The sequence below is a fragment of the Zea mays genome, chromosome 2, assembly GCF_902167145.1.
Source record: "Zea mays cultivar B73 chromosome 2, Zm-B73-REFERENCE-NAM-5.0, whole genome shotgun sequence".
Classification (NCBI taxonomy): Eukaryota; Viridiplantae; Streptophyta; class Magnoliopsida; order Poales; family Poaceae; genus Zea; species Zea mays.
This window is the reverse complement of record NC_050097.1, coordinates 1,208,132-1,225,566: the sequence shown is the minus strand read 5'-3', so window position 1 is coordinate 1,225,566 and position 17,435 is coordinate 1,208,132. Positions and strand designations below refer to the sequence as shown.

General features: G+C 47.0%; 1 protein-coding gene across 3 annotated transcripts; it reads right to left on the bottom strand.

The window, feature by feature from the left end:
• Positions 1–1,408: 1,408 nt before the first annotated feature.
• Positions 1,409–12,151, bottom strand: LOC100273812 (uncharacterized). Of its 3 annotated transcripts, XM_020547549.2 has the most exons (8): positions 11,987–12,151; positions 11,272–11,630; positions 9,852–9,897; positions 9,348–9,441; positions 9,173–9,246; positions 2,894–2,980; positions 2,708–2,818; positions 1,409–1,954 (listed from the first exon to the last, which is right to left on the bottom strand). In XM_020547549.2, exons 2-8 carry the CDS (start codon positions 11,394–11,396, stop codon positions 1,883–1,885), a joined length of 609 nt encoding a protein of 202 aa, XP_020403138.1. In that variant the 5' UTR covers positions 11,397–11,630; positions 11,987–12,151; the 3' UTR covers positions 1,409–1,882. The 3 variants fall into 3 exon arrangements, with proteins under 3 accessions (XP_020403138.1, XP_020403139.1, NP_001141685.1); XM_020547550.3 differs by having other exon boundaries at positions 1,409–2,006; positions 11,272–12,086; NM_001148213.1 differs by having other exon boundaries at positions 1,531–1,954; positions 11,272–12,091.
• Between the last annotated feature and the right edge of the window lie 5,284 nt (positions 12,152–17,435).

Sequence of the window (17,435 nt, the reverse complement as noted above, 5' to 3'; positions counted from 1 at the left end):
AATTTTTTAAATAAGGCAAGTGGTCAAACTTGAGATAGAAAAAGTCAAACGAATTGTATTTTTGAAACGGGTGGAGTATTTAATATTGAAGTTGACATAGATTCATATACCAGATATTAAATTGATAATAACAAATATTATACTCTATCTTAACCAAAATCCGAAAAAATATGAGTTAAAAAGGAGCAAAAGCCATTTTTATAGCCGGTTCGGTCACTCGCACTCCTTCAGTGAGTGAAGTGGTACTGTGTGAGAACGCTGCGTTTTTTGTGGTTTCTCATGACTCATGTGTAGGGCAACAGTTCAATGATAGACGACTAGCAAGAGGGAAAAATAAATCTTCGTGCTTCACATGTACGAAACTGATGAAGAGAGTCCTTTCTTTTCCTAAACTCGAGCATTGTTTGGTTACCCCATTCAAATGAGATTGAAAGAAATTATAAAATAATCAACTTGTCAGGAATTTAAACACACTCAATCTTGCTCAATCCGCATGGATTAAAATTAAAACGAACAAACTCTAAAAAGATTGTTTTAGCCTTTACGCCCGAGGGCGCCAGACCCGGTTCAAAACATAACACTTGTTCTTTAGGTGGTGTCTTTTAATATGCTTGGAAAGTTGGAAGGCAGTAACTCATATGTTTTTTGGTTCATAAAATGTAACGTAAATAGCAACGGTAATGATTTACAATCGATTATTAGTGGTAACAAGTTTGAATAGACCAGTATTAATTTCTAGTGTGGTACTGATTACGGATAGAACTAAACAAACATGATGTAACGTTATCAATTACACATCAAGTTATAAATATGTGAACCAGACAGCACCTCAATATTTACAACATGACTTTGACAACAATTCCGATGTTTGGTTGCATGCCTAAAGTGCCACAAATTGCTACATGTTTTTTATCACACTTGCCTAAGGTTAGAACCTCAAACTCTCTACCACAACTTGACACGTCTAAGAGAATCTTGATATCTTGCCACACACTGAGTTATTGACGAGTGACACTCATGCTGCAGCAGAAAAATCTCGCAACAACTATGACTACGAACCAAACACACACCTAAAGTCAGTTAAACCTGTTAGTCGCAGCCCATAAACAGGCCCTTTGTAGCCAAAATCTGGTTTGTTTGTTTGTTTTTTGGGTAAAAATGCTTTGTTGAGAATGTTCTTTAGCTCTCTTGTGGAGTACTTGGAAAATGCGGAGCGCACTTCATTCTCAAGGGGAAACATGGCAATATGGGAAGAGGATGATGAAAATAACGAGCTCAAATGCAACTGGAACAGTTAAGAACTCCAACGGGTAAGATGCAGCATCATCTGAAGAACTTGTTCCTCTAGAAACTTTAAGTTCAGACCATGTGGCTATTCACATATAAGATGCAACAACATATGCTTGGATGACGTAATCAATGGCATGCCAGTACTAGAACACACCTTCGGATAAAATATTTGAGACTGCATTTAACATCTACGCAAGGTTGACCTGCAACCCCTTTTCGACAATAGTACACATGGCATCTAGCTTGTGCAATTAATGCAATAAATAACCCAACCTAGAGCAATCTACCTGAAAACGGATCTGATCCGGTTACATGCATACTACAGTACGATCTATACACACACTACCTTCGGTTTTCTTTTCTTTTTTTTAACTAAGTTATCAGGTGTACATATCCTAGACTGGATCTGCCCATGGGATGCGACATAACAGGATAATTCAACAACAATACAATCAGAAATGCATGTCTAGATAGTAGTAGTCTATATAAAAAAATCCAGCACAATGAAATAAAATCAGTCAGGGTACGTTGATCAGCTAGCTCAGCAACCGAAGAGCTGCCTTGGCCACATTGGTTTTCTTGTATCATCACCCTAAGAGCTAACCATGTTGAACTGGAACCTAGAAAGCTGCTGCGGGATGGTAGAGATGACAGGCCCGTACCTCTGCACATCAATGTACAGGAAACAAGTTTCAGAAACAAATCTTGACAAATTCCTGAAACTTGAAAGCACAGCACAATATACAAAATTAACACCCGTTGGCTATGGCCAAACAAAAGAAGGAAAACCATGTACCACAGTTATGGCTGGAAAGGCTCACGAGAATAGAGTAAGTCCGAATATCAATAAACTATGCATTTCAATCATCGTACTAGCAATGCAGATTTCTTATATATAAATGGTTACGTAAAAAAGTAAACTTCTGTTGCTGGAACCAGAGTGATGTAGTAGATTAAAGAACTGACAGCGCAAAGAGAGTCCCTACGGTCCAGTTTATAGGTCACTTTAGCTTTATACCAAGTCAAAATTCTCTAGCTTTGACCAAACCTTTAGATACACACACACACACACACACTAACATATACAAGTTGAAATAAATGTACTATCAACACATCTCATGGAGAATTTAGTGAAACTAATTATGTTGTAGATGTTTGTGAATTTTTCTACAAACTTAGTCAAAGTTAGAGTTTGAGTTTCAAAAAAAAGTAACATATATTTGGAACGGAAGTAGTAGAAAACAAACGAGGTTAATCAGAACAAAAATAGGTAAAACAATAATGCCCTGTAGAATCTCTACTTTAAAAAATAAAAATTTGCTGCCCTTCCCTAGAACTGAGAACTCAATGGATGAGTGAAGGTTCCCAAAATTTCTGCCAGACATCATCGACAACCAGGCTATGAATGTAACATTACCTGAACATTGTCGTAGAGTTCAAACAGTGGAACAGCAAGCAGTTTCAGATTCCTTGGAACAGCAAAATACTCTCTTTCGGATAGGTGAACAATGAAAAGTTTCTTGCACTCCTGTTCAACAAATTGGTCATTCCAGTTATGATCCTAACAGCATAGGTAAAAAATGCTCCCAAAGCAACAATGTACCTTGGGCTTAGTGATATGTGGAGGACAGTAAGGATACATCACAGTCTCAAAGTTCGGCCTCCACCACACAGCAACGCACTCTCCAACCTGGAAGTGACAAGCATGTTACACCTTTTTAAACTAAGGGACGATATTTATGCTGCCCTAGATAAACCTTTTGAAGGCATCATATGATATTTTTTAACAACATGTAGGGCAGGAAACAGAAACAGTAGCCAGATATTTACTGTGGCCAGTCAGGCATAAGTCTAGGTATTTGAGCATTCTTGAGGTCGAGCTGATGGATCGCCCAATCCCTGAAGAGCGAGGGTAGGGAAGGCAACAGGTCGGGTTCGGATCGGGTATAGCAAATACCCGCCCGCGACTATACCCACGGGATTACTTATACCCGCCCGTGACTACCCGCGGGTAAAATTTTGTGCTCGTGCCCGTACCCGTCGGGTATCGGGTACCCGTGGGTATAGTGATAGGAACAGATTATGTAACTTAGATGACGCTTCACAGTTCACGCAAACACAAACTGCAAAGTCCGCAACACTTAGTAACACAAACTTAGATGACACTTCACAGTTCACATAAATAGATAAACACAAACTGCAAGTCTACACTGAGGCACACAGCAACTGACAACAGCACAGTTCAAAGTTCAGTCTTCAAAGTTCAAAGTCTTGAACAGACAACAGAACAGTAACTAGGCAAGTAGGCATACGCCAGCCACACCGTCACAGGTAGTCATGCACTGAGGCACACAACAACTGAGCAACACGCTTACACGTCAACAATAGTGATTTGGTAACACGCCAACACAGCGCCAGCCGGCCAGGGCAACAGAAACATGGTAAACAGCTGACAGCTCCCACACTGGCACCAACAGCACGGAATTGAGGATTGGAGGCGTGGCGCAAAGAGACTCACCGCTGCGGCGGACGACGCTGTGTAGCCGGAATGGAGGCAAGGGCAAGTGGACGCGGGCACGGGGCTTAGCCAGGAGCCCGGGAGACGACGCAGGACACAGGTGCCAGCGCGGCACGCCGGCGCCCAATCCTAGTTGCGGAGCCACGACGCGGTGGTGGCGAGGTGTGGGCATGCGTCCGGCGCGGGCGGCCACTTGAGAAAAGGAGGATAGGCCGATCCGCCGATAAGGAATTAGGTAGGGATTGAGAGACCAGAGTATCGAATGACAAAGGGGTAAGCATTAAGGTCGGAAATTAGATGGGCCGAGAGGGAGGAGTTTACTGGGCCTTACTCCTTACGGATATCCACGGGTAACCCGTGGGCAATAAATAAAACCCGTACCCAACCCGATATATCACGGGTCGGTTGCAGGCGATACCCACGAGTCAAAATTCGTGCCCAAACCAGCGAGTAAAATTGTCATCCCTAGGTGAGGGAAAGGACGGCACGAATGGTGGCGAACTTGACAACAGGGCTGAAGGTCTCGTCGTAGTCCACTACGGGGCGATGGGTGAAGCCGTGAAGGAGCCAACGGGGCTTTTAGCGGTCGAGGGAGTCGTCCAAGGTCGGCTTGTGGCGAAAGAGCCACTTGACGGTGACCACGTCGGTGCCTGGTGGACACGGCACCAGGGCCTAGGTGTGGTTGGCCAGTAGGGTCGCGTACTCCTCCATAGCGCAACGCCGATAGGGGTCGGTGAGGGCGGTGCAAACGGAGGAGGGGACCAGGTTGGCGTCCGGAGGAGTGGCAGTCGTATCAGCTGCCAGGATCAGCAAGTCGACAGGGCGGAGAACACCGACGGCGCACCGAGTCACCATTGGGTGGACGTGCCCGGGGTCGCAGTGGATGGCGACCCGGTGGTAAGAGGCTCAGGAGCCACGGGCATGACTGCTTGCGGCAGTGATAGACAACGACGGAGTCAGCAAAGCGACCCACGCTTGTCGACGAGCCCGGGTCAGTGGGCAACGAGGTAGTGGCGCGCCCGCGACGGTGGTAGACGAAAGCAGGGTCGGCAAAGCGGGTCGCGCTCGTCGACGGGGCCGCATGTGGCGCAGGCAGGGTCGACAGGACCGCGTGAGGCGCAGGCGGGTCAACGGGGCCGCGTGTGGCGCAGGCGGGGGCGACAGGGCCGCGCGTGGCACAGGCGGGGTCGACAGGGCCACACGCAGTGCGGGAAGCGGCGCGAGCGGAGGCATCAAGGCCGCGCGTGGCGCGGGCAACGGCGCAAGGCGGGGCACTTGGTCTGGAGGGGTAACCGGATCAGACTCAAGGAGGGAGTCAAGATCGGTGGGTGAGGAGGAGCCAACAAGGGGAAACACATCTTCGTCGAAAATAACGTGATGAGAGATGATGATGCGGTGTGAGACAAGGTCAAGACAGCCAGGGGAGTAGCCAAGGAAGAGGCAGCGAGTGGAGCGAGGAGATAGCTTATAGGAAGCGGTGGCAGAAGTATTGGGATAGAAGGCACAGTTGAACATGCGAAGGTGGTCGTAGGAGGGGGTTGTGTCGTACAAGACTAGTGGTGAGTATGGGTGGCTCACCGCCTTCAAGGGAAGGCGGTTGAGGACGTGTGTGGCTGTGTGCATGTAGGGGGTGACAATGGACCCTAAATTTTAGACTATAAAATTTAAGGATCAGACTCTATTTCTATTCATTTTTGAACTACAAATAATTTAGGGCCCTAACAAATTGTGAAGAAGCATTTGGATCGTGATCCATTACCACCCCTATGTGTAGGGCCTCTGACCAGTAGCTGGCAGAGAGAGTGCGAGACGCCCGAAAGAAAAGACAGTGGATCATATTGGTGGTGGTGCGAATCATGTGTCCGTCCCGACCGTTCTGGGAAGAGGTTTAGGGACACGAGAGACGCAACTGGACGCCATGAGTGAGAAAGAAAGAACGGGAGGCGTGGTTGTCGAACTCGCGGCCATTGTCACACTACAGGGCACGGACCGGTCGACGAAACTGGGTGGATACCCAGGCGAAGAAGTGTATGAGGGTGGTGAACGTGTCAGACTTCAAACGAAGAGGAAAAATCCAAAGAAAATGGGGAAAATCATCCAAAATCACCAGATAGTATTTATAACAAGAGAAACTGAGTACAGGGGAGGTCCAGAGATCACAATGAACCAGATCAAAAGCCTACTCAGCCCTAGAAGTAGTAAATAGGAGACGAGTATGTAGGCCTAACTGACAAGCATGACAGAGACCCTCAAAATGTCCCCTACTACATGAAAGATCTAAACTACTGATAAACTTGGTCATGAAGTCGGGTCCTGGATGGCTGAGACGACGATGCCAAGTGGTGGAGGAGGTGGTGGAGACCAGGACGGGAGGCAAAGACACGCCGGTGGAGGAAGGCCGAAGCATGTAGAGTGGCCCCGAGCTGTCACAGCGGTCGAGAGGGATCCTAGTGGCCAGATCCTTCATAGAAAAACCAGAGGTCAAACTCAGTGGAACAAGAGTTATCGGTGGTGAACCGACGAACAAAAATAAGATTATGAGTGATATGAGGGGCTACGAGAACGTCGTTGAGACATAATGGCCCAGGGAGAACCGAGGCACCTACTGAGGTGACCGACAGACTGGAACCGTTTCCAACGACGATCGAGGAGGGATGGGAGGAATGGAGGGGATGGGAGCGAGAGAGCGTGCCTGCAGTGGGGGTGGTGTGGTAGGAAGCACCAGAGTCGACTACCCAGTTAGAGGAGGGTGGGCCATCGACATGGTGCTAAAAGCGGTGGCGAGGGAGGCGGGGTACCATCCTCTAGCCAGCGGGGACCAAGGACTCGAGGTGGGGGTCCCCGGGGGCGGAAGCTAGGGCGGAGCCGGAGTCATCGGTGGCACGCCATAGGGAGGCGACAGAGGCACGTCGTAGGGAGGCACTGTCAGCAGGGCCGGCGCCGAAGGACGGGAGGCACTCGGGGCCTGGCCTGGCCACATGGAGATGGTCCCGGTCTAGGGGTTGTAGAATGATGGCCACGCATGGCCGTCACCCCGGCCGGAGGGACCAACCCGGGGGAGCCGCCATCCCCGCGACCGCCCTTGCAGGAGCGACGACCTTTGTCGGCGGTGGAAGCTGAACGAGGGGCCGCGGGGACCGAGGGCGGGCAGGAGCCCCGGTCAACGGAGGGCGAGGGGCTTGCCCCCCCCGAAGGCGCCTGACCGCTGGGAGGAGCGATGTAGAGGATCGAGGCCGGGGTCGGAGCGGGTGCCTCGGTCACCATGGTGAGCTCCTCGAGGATAAGCTCGTTCCGCACAGCATGGAAGGTGGGAAAGGGCACGGTCCTCTTGATGAGAGCCTTCAGGTGGCCGTAGCGGGGGCTGAGGCCACGCAGAGGGTTCAGCACCAAGGTACGGTCGGCGACCGGCTCGCCGAGGTCGCGGAGGGAGTCTGCCATTCCCTTCATCTAGCGACAGTACTCCCCCACGGAGAGATCCCCCTGAGATAACTGGTGAAACTGGACGTCGAGGTGGAGTGCTCGAGCATCCCGGTTCCCGAGGAACTATCCCTCGAGAGCGAGCCGCACCTATCGAGCAGTGTCCGCCTGGTCGAGGATGATGTCCTGTAGCTCAACGGTGATGGTGTCGTGGAGCCACAAGAGGACAACCATGTCCATCAGGCACCATGATGGAACGGCGGGCGACGAGATCGTCGAGGACGTGGTCGGCGAGAGCGTATCGCCGAAGCGTGAGGACCTAGCCCCGCCAATGAGGGTAGTGGGAGTACGTCTGGTCCAACACAATAGACATGAGGGACCGGATGTTGTGCATTCCAGCGTCCTGAGCGTGGAGAGCGGCGATGTGGTCAGCGTCGAGTCCAGGGGCGAGGGGGCCTCGGGTGTGAGCGGAGGAGCCTCATGGTCTACCGGAGGATGGGCGAGGATGAGACGTTGCGCGGTGGCCATCTGGGCAGTCAAGGCTACGCCCATGGCACGCTCGTGCTCCAGGGCGAGGGACGCGGCTCGCTGGCGCTCCTGCGAGGCAGCCACGACGGCCTGGATGGTGGCGATGGCGGCGACCAGCGGGGAGTCGGTGGCGAACGCCGTGTAGGACGCGACGATGTCGTTCTAGGCGGGTACAGCGAGGGCGGGAAAGCCCGGAGGGGAGCCTCGGCACCATTGCTGCGCTGCGGCAGACGTAGGAGGTGCGTCGGGGAGGGGCCCGAGGCCGACGATGTAGGGGGGGCCTCCAACAACGAGCTCGCTGCGGGGGACGAAGCCGGCCAGGGAGGGGCCGACGCTCAGGGGGGCAGCCAGGAGTCTGGCAAAGAGGTGCTGGTCGGGGATGACGTCCAGGGGCGGTCAGGTCGACCGCATTGAGGGAGGCCACCAGCACAGCGGCACACGCGGGCAGGGCCGCGGCGGCGATGGCCACGCCCGGGTCGATCGACGTGGCGACCAGGTCGGCGACGCCCGCGGTCAGGGCCACGTCAGCGGCCGCGCCTAGGCCGTTCATGCCAGTGAGGGGTGGGAGGAAGGCCACCATGCGCCGAGGAGCAGGGCTCGCCGACGGGGAGGGCGGCGGCCGGAGCGAAGGGAGCCAGGGACGGCTGGGTTGGGGCGATGGCTAGAAGAGGCAGCCGACGGCTGGGTGGGAGGGAGATAGAGAAGTGGGCGGAAAATAACCTAGCTCTACACCATGTGGGAAACCCTAACCCTGTGGTAGGGTTGGGTGTTGTATTAATAGACTGATTTAACTGGATTTGGCCCATTAAACAAGGTGAGAGAGTAACTACACGGGGAAAACCCCAAACCCTAAACGGGTTCTAATAGAAAGTTCACCATATTTACCTAAATACATGATACTTCTACACAAAATTTTCTATGTGAAGTAGAAGATATGAAAAAAGATAGCATCGCATTAAGCAAGGAGGATATGCCAGTTCGTATGTCATATCTTGAAGCCTATGATGCTGGTAATATGCAAAAAAAAACAACCATACCAATGTTTGCACTTATGCATACCCCAATAAAGAACAGCCAAAGCTATAAGTTTGGTATGATATGCTCTAAATATTGAAGGGCAACGGGGAGGAAGACAAATAGCGAGCTCATGACGATTTGAGGAAACAGGAAAGCAAAAAGTCTGGATATGTGATGCATTTTCTCCTTCTCTAGATTAGCATTAAATCACCCTATATGAATCAGATATGTTGGGGTGGAAAGGTTTTGATCTTCTAGGCAACACTGTAGATAATTATCATTCAGCATGATAGAAACTAGAAAACGGTCAGATACAACTAAATTATGGCATATTCGAATATGCCATGACTAAATGACCAACAGATAACAAACTCTCTCATATCTCTTGCTTCAATGCATTACCTGCCAGTTAGGTGGAAAGGAAGGCGAGTTCACAGCAAGTTTGCTGCATAACTTTCTTTTCAAACCCTCGATTTCTGCAAGCAACAGTCCAGTCACATGAGTCAGTAAACCTATACATAACTAGATAGAATTAGCATTGGGATGGATCAGACAGAAATTGGGCACAGATATTCACCATTTTCTCCAGGCTTCAACCGTCCACCAGGAAGTTTGCAGAATGTATTACCGATTTGCAGGAGCAGTATGTGAGGATGGTTGTGCTCTTGCACCTATATAAGGATAGTGCCAAGTGAAGGTATTAGGTTTTCTTTTCAAGTTAGAAAATTTATTAATTGGCTAACTATCATAAATTACTTTGGCAACGACTAATATGAAAGCAGTCATTAGGTGCAAGCATGCAAACAGAAATCTTGGTACGTTAGATCTAGATCCAACCGTGTGTCATATTTAGAACTTAAACCCTTCCACCATCACCTCGTCTAGCTTTATAAAAAAACTAACAAACCAAGATTGCATCTGCAGATGGATCTAGATCTAACGGACCAAAATACATGCTTGCACTCTTGAACCTAATGGTTGCTTGCATATTAGTCGTTGCCAATTACTTTAGATTCACAAGACAATTGACATCTCATTAAAAAAAGTCTTTTAAGGAAATGCTGATGAAGAAGATATGTACCAATAGGATTGCTTCAACACTTGTACGCATTCCTTCTTTCATGTAGCTGTCATACACAGAAGTGAGTAGCGATTAACTTACGATGCATTGGATGGAACAAGCTTACAAGAACTTAACTACCAAGTGAGCCTGACTTTTGAAAATTTGAATGTTTTATTAAAGAGAGATAAATATAGAGCCCACTGTTTAAGAGTTAAGACACAGGAGTATGAACCCCTATCAGAAGAATTACCATGCTGTTTGTTACAAACAAATGAATGAAAAAACATTTTAAAATTTTGACTTCCTTTCTGGTGTACTTGACCTGATGAAACTCTACACCATTGCCTTTACAGATACAGTCGTGTGGTAAAGCTATTTGTGGCGTGCTCAGATAATTAAAGAATTGCCTCATGATAATAAAATGATTGACTAGAAAGATTCGTCCTAGAACAACTAAAACATGAAAGGCTGGAGCAATTAACCAGGTTTTAGCAATTTATGCTGGTACAATTAACCCACTGCAGACAACAAAACAGCCATCCAATGATGCCTACTTGAAATAAACACAGCCAAAAGCAAGCAGGGGAATGTCCTAATTTCAAAATTAAAACATTCTAAATGTCTGCCTCTGCTATTATCCAAAAGTAGTGTAAAACCCTGCTACTCACCACCTAATACACTTTCCACTCAACTGAAAACTTCAACAAAGAAGATAAATAAAGCAACAAAGTGCAACCTCAAAACTATGTTGTCATATATCAGCAAGTTTTTTCCCTTCAAGGAGGTATGACACACAAATGCACAATATGCAAGAAACCCTATCTAACATGACATTTCACATTCATGTAATTTACAGAAATGACCCTATCTAACATGACATATCACATTCAAGTAATTTACAGAATTGATTCGGGAACGTGCAACAACGTAGCTGCCAGCAGTGCATAGACTCAGCAACGTTGCCTACTACTCTCCAGTCCAAGCAACTCCCTGGGCCAGCTTGGGGATAAGGCCATGTTTGAATGCGCTTAAGATAATAGTTAGCTACTAAAATTAGCTCAAGACATCTAAACAGTCTAGCTAATAGTTTAGTTACTAAGTCTAGCTAATAGTTTAGTTACTAGATATTTTTAGCAAATTAGCTAATAGTTAGCTACCAGTACTACTCCATCCGATTTTTTATATGACGCCATTTAGTTCAAAATTGAACTGACCAACGACGTATATAAACGAACAGAGGTAATATTTGTTAGTTAGTTAATTATATTTTAGCCAACTAACATTAGCTCTAGTGCATTCAAACACCCCCTAAGCCAAGCAAGTAGTTTTGTGGTCTGAAGCGCTAGGGTTTAGGGTTTCCGGCGAGAGAACAAAACCTAACGTCTGGGGTGCGGGCGGCGGAGGGGGTACGAACCGAGCACGGGCGGAGCGCACTTACTTGACCTTCATACGGGCGAGGCGGTCGGCGACGGAGGTGTCCTTCTCCATCTTGGGCTCCTTGGTGCCGAACGTGTAGTTGGCGAGCGGGTACACGTTGACCACCGGCGACGAGGAGCTCACCATCTTGTACTCACCTCCTTGGATCGAGCGAGATCTTCCCTCCTCCTCCTCCTCGGGCTCCGGCGGTCGCCAGAGGCAGCGGAGCAGAGGCTGCTGGGGCGCTGCTCGAATCGGCCGGCGGTTGCGAGGGGTCTCGATCACAACTGGACAGGGCTCCGTTTATAGAGGGATGGACAGGATGGTCCGGGACACCGGCAGCTGTTATCGTGTGCCGTCCGATCCGTCTAGAACCCGTTCCTGTCAGCTTGTTGGACTAGCGAAGTGTGAATTTCACTGATCAAAACAGTACATAAAAATTTTTGGATTCCAATAACCAGGTAGTGCTTCTTCTGGTGAGATCTGAAATCAGATCATCCTAGAGGGAAAAACATTTTCAAATCAGGTAGCACTTGACAATTCGATTGGATATTCTATTTCTTATGGGGAAAAACAAAACGGACACGGCGGCGGCGCGGCATTTCGGCGAGCAGCTCCAGCGCGCGCTCGTGCGGCCCCATGGTAAGCGCAACCCCGGATCATGCCGTTGTAGAGCGCGACCGCGGATCTCACGGAACAAGGAGAAGAGTAGGGTCCGCGTGGGCCGTGTCGCTGACCTTGATGGCGCGACGGACCAATCTATTTTTGTTTTCACAGGGTGCCCTAGCATCCTTCTTGTTGTTACTGTATTTTACTGGACCGACAGCAGCAGAACCCTTGCCATCATCGACATGCCGTGGAATGAACAAGGCTACCTCTATTAATTAATTTCAGTTTTTTTTTATTTTCGTCTCCGTAGATCTATTTTAAGAGGTGAGAGATTTTGGACTAAAATATCTATCACCAAAAATTCTCAAATATTTGAGGAGACAGTTAAATGGAGTGTCACTCGACTTAGTACCGGAGTCCAGCACACATTTAGATTGGTGTATCATATAAAACTAGTCAGTTGTACGTGCGTTGCGACGGCTTACAACAATACCTACGTAAACTATCCATTAAAAAAAATTTAAGATTTTTTATTAATTGTCTCCACTCTCTGTATAATATATTTTTTGATTTGGTTAACTGATGTTATTGTTTACTCCATGTAAATATGTCTTGGTACAACACGGCCAATGAAGTGAGCGATTAGAAGAGAGTTCACAATGATTGATTGAATGAACAGAGATTATAAAATGACATAATTACATCATACAGAGACCAAATAAGAGAAAGTTTGTGACATCAAGTTTCTAAAATAAGTCCCATAAGTCAAACTTATAAAAAAGATAGATCAAAATATGGAATGATTGCTAAAATCAGGCATCAATAAAAACTGGATGTGCTCCATATAAATTATGTTACCTCGTAGCAATTACTAACGTTTAAAACCAACAAATAACCTTTCATTTTGCTGTTAGTATGACAAATCATTGTTGCTCCATCCAATTCAGCAACCTCAAACACCATGTACCTCATTGCGCCAATGTGGTCTCAGAAACGATCTAATGCTTGCAAGAGCCAAGAATGTCGTGTCGTGCTTGGGCTGTAGCCTCGGCCCGTAGTGCTGGCCCGGTCCGACACGATTATTTTTTTATTTTACAAAAACGTATATACCTATATACAATTTATTTTTATATTCAATATTAAAAACATCTTAGTGTGATGTTATACTGGTTAGACAGTTTCACTCAGTGTCTCCCGCCCTTCTTCCATCAGGGCATGTGTTCGAACCCCACCTCCTGCACGGTTTTTTAATATTTTACGCTGATTTAATTAAATGGATCGACGGGCTAACGGGCTGGCCCGACACAGTTAGCAGGCCGGCATGACGTGTCTGTGCCATAGTTGTGGCCCGCGTGCATCTAGCCCGTGTCGGACGTCGTTTGACATCTATAGACGTACATCTGATTAATTTTAAATAATTGTGAGGGGTTATTTGTAAAAAATGACGCATGACGACCGTTGAAACTGGTGCTTTAAGTATAGTATAGATATGCGACACGGGATCATATAAAATAGGGCACACAGAATTATATTTTGATAGTACAGGAGTTCAGCACACCTTCAGCTAGTACGGAAGTCCACCATACCCTTACTAATGTTCGCTATGTTCATAGGATGAAGAGAGATTTTATTTCTTTGGGCACCTTGCATGCAGTGAGATTCAAATTTTCTACTCATAATGATGTTCTGAAGGTTTCTCAAGAAAACTATGTTGTTTTAAAGTCCGAACGTATAGTTAATCTTTATTATTTACAAGGTTCCACAGTTACACGTACTGCAGTTGTATATATTACATCCAACACTTCAAATACTAAGCTTTGGCATATGCGCTTAGGACATATGAATGAAAAAGGTATGCATCTCTTGCACCGAAAGAGCTTTGCTAATAAACGGAATGCAAATACAACAGTATACTAGTTCAGAATGTCTGATGAACCAACCACGAGTGGTTTCAGAAGACAATTTAATTCCAGACTTTAAGCCGTGCATCATCTATCTATGTACGACTGCCTGCTATTTTCTATTTTCTCCTACTAATTGTCCTTGCTAGTCCTAGCTAGCTAGCTGCTTTTCCCCCTCCTCTCCATTAAACTAGCTGCTGCTGCGTGCTAGGACTTTCCAAAAGCAACGGCGCTTGAAAGCCCGACTTGCCGTCAGCTGTACATAGATCATCGTTAATGACACTTCTCTTCGGTTGTAATTAAACTACAAAACTTGGAGCTGCTACTACAATCTAGGGGGTGTTTGGTTGCTCCTGCTAAAGTTTAGCCCGAGTCACATCAAGCGTTTGACTTTTAAATAGAAGTATGAAATATAAACCCAACCAACTGGACTAGATTCGTCTTGTCTTTTAATCTTCGGCTGACAAATTAGTTTTATAATCCGACTACATTTAATACCCGGAACGGAGGTTCAAACATTCGATGGGACATGGGCTAAATTTTAGCGGGGTGTAACCAAACACCCCCCTAATCACGCTACCACTACATCGACTGACCTGGTGAGCTAAAAGTTTTTCAGCTGGTAGCCTAGTACAAGTCAGGATGCATCCGAGCCTCTGAATTTTCAGTTTGACGCAAGACGGCAGCAGTTCGTTTGGCTTTAATATGTATCGATTTTTACTGATGTTTTTGTCTCTATAAATATGATTGCAGCTGGTTTTAATCAAAGGGAACGGTCCCAAGCAGCAAAGAAAATGGAAGGTGTCCATCAAGAGGGTCGGCTGGCTGGTTGTTGAGGCTATCTGTAACAGCTCTAAATTTTTCTCCATATATACTCTATGCAGCTATGTTAGCAAGATTCTTTCTCCTATATTCACTTTTTATGTAACGGTTCCCCTAAAAATTCCTCTATCTCTCACTCTATATATATAATACACATTTCTTTCCAACTAACTTTGACTACCTCATTTTTTTCTTTTCATTTCTTTCAAACACGTTGCCGGTTAAGCATAGAGTTTAGATTTTTTTAATTAATGTCTTCAACAATTTGTTTTCGGAAATTTTAAACCCACGATAAGGAGGAATATATAAATAACAAATTTGAACCGTAAATGTAGGCTTTAGTAAAAACCATCCAACTTCACAAGGTAGTAACTAACTAAACAATCTCTACATTTACAAGTCAAGTTAGACCACACTCTCCATTTGATTGCAAATAAAGAAGATACTTTTAGTACAAAGGTAGAAGATGCTACTGGTACAACTAATTGCCTAGCTCATTTGTGTACTGCTAGGTGAACATATAAGACCATTTTTCTCTCAACTACCATCCTTCTCATTTTTCTGAGATTGATTATACCTGCAAAACAAGATAATCAATAATGCCACTGATGATGTCCAAACGTCCAGGCAGGGGTGGAGGGCCCATTATGGCCCGGTAAAAGATTAGGATAGATGCCCGGCTGCTCCATCTCTGCGCGCGATCGAGCAGCAGCTAGTTTCCCACCCCTGCGCGACTGCGCCGCTGTGTGCGAGCGCGAGGTTGCGAGCAGCTGCAAGCTGCAGCCCGCAGAGGCAGAGCCGTTGCGTGCCTATCTGATGCATCGTGCGCGCCTCGGCGCCTGTGTAGCTTATTAAGGTGACTATTAAATAAGGTATTATAATCAAGGTGACTATTAAATAATGTATTTTTCGACATCTATTACTTATTTTGTAACTACAAGTTGCTTTAAACTGTGTCGTGAATTTGTATTCGTCGTTACGTTAGCAACACCTAGATTTTCCGGCGTCATCCGCCACTGCGTCAAGGTGCCCTTGCTTGCTACATATATTTTTGTGTATCTTAGATTGTCCATTATTGAAGTACATACAGACAAGGTACAGAAACAAATGAAGGATCATAGTTATCAGAACTGAAGTTACATGTATCCATGGAGAGGTTAGCGCAAGAAACATGGTCACCGAAAACAAAATGGTTCTGAACTTTATACAAAGGATTACGGTTCACTAGAAGAAAGGTTCACTAAAAGAAAATAGAGTAGTATTGAATCTAAGTGAAAAAATCGAATTGCATTGATAGGTGAAAGGGAAATGTGCCCTTGGGCCATTTCTATGTATTTTGGTGATTAAGTGCAAACACAAGTGCTTTAATGTGAATCTATGCCCATGGATGAACAAAGTGCAAATCACAAGTAAAGGTATGTTTCTAAGCCTTAGTACATTGGTTTTGTGTACTAATATACTTGTCTAAGTAATAGAAACAGAGAGAAGAAGAAAGAAGAAGAGTTGGCTGTGTACAGCCAAAAGACTGCTTCGGTCTGGGGCACCGGACTGTCCGGTGGTGCACCGGACAGTGTCCGGTGCGCCAGGCTGCCTCGGGCGAAGACGCTGCTCTCGGGAATTTGCCGACGGCGTACGGCTAAAATTCACCGGACTGTCCGGTGTGCACCGGACTGTCCGGTGAGCCAACGGTCGGCCCGAGCCAACAGTCGGCCGCGGATTCTGCGCGCGACACGTGGTCTGGCCAACGGTCGGAAAGTGGCACCGGACTGTCCGGTGTGCACCGGACTGTCCGGTGCGCCAGATCTGCAACGGTCGGCAACGGTCGGCTGCGCTGTTTAAGGAAGGAAATCGGGCACCGGACAGTGTCCGGTGTGCACCGGACTGTCCGGTGCGCCCGACGACAGAAGGCAAGGATGGCCTTCCAGATTTGTTCTCAACGGCTCCTAGCTGCCTTGGGGCTATAAAAGGGACCCCTAGGCGCATGGAGGAGAACACCAAGCATTCCTACAACCTTTCTAAGCACCAAGACATCGATTCCGCGCATTTGATTCATTGTGATAGCATATAGAGCTCTTGTGAAGTTGTGAACTCTTTGAGTTGTGTTGCGAGCTCTTGTTGCTGCTTGTGTGCGTGTTGCTCTGATCTTTTGAAGTCTTGTGTGCGTTGCTCATTCCCTCCCTTACTCCGTATTTCTTTGTGAATCTTAAGTGTAAGGGCGAGAGACTCCAAGTTGTGGAGATTCCTCGCAAACGGGATATTGAAAGGCAAAACAAAACACCGTGGTATTCAAGTTGGTCTTTGGATCGCTTGAGAGGGGTTGAGTGCAACCCTCGTCCGTTGGGACGCCACAACGTGGAGTAGGCAAGCGTTGGTCTTGGCCGAACCACGGGATAAACCACTGTGTCTCTCTGTGTTTGATCTCTTGTGGTACTATGTTTTGTTGAGACTCCTCTCTAGCCACTTGGCAATAATTGTGCTAACACTTAACAAGTTTTTGTGGCTATAAGTTTAAGTTTTACAGGATCACCTATTCACCCCCCCTCTAGGTGCTCTCAATTGGTATCGGAGCCGTTCTCTTCAAGGAAGGGGCTAACCGCCCGAAGAGATGGATCCTAAGGGGAAGGGAATCGTGATCAACGACAAGGAGAAGGAGTCCTTCGTCAACGAGCCCAAAGATGACAAGCCTACCGACTCCGGCTCGGGCCATAGACGGAAGGAAGGGAAGAAGAAGAAGACAAGGCGCATCAAGGAGATCGTTTACTACGACGACAGCGATGAGTCCACTTCTTCCCAAAAGGACGACGACAACGACTACAGGAAGACGGTCAATTCGAACTTTTCATTTGATTATTCT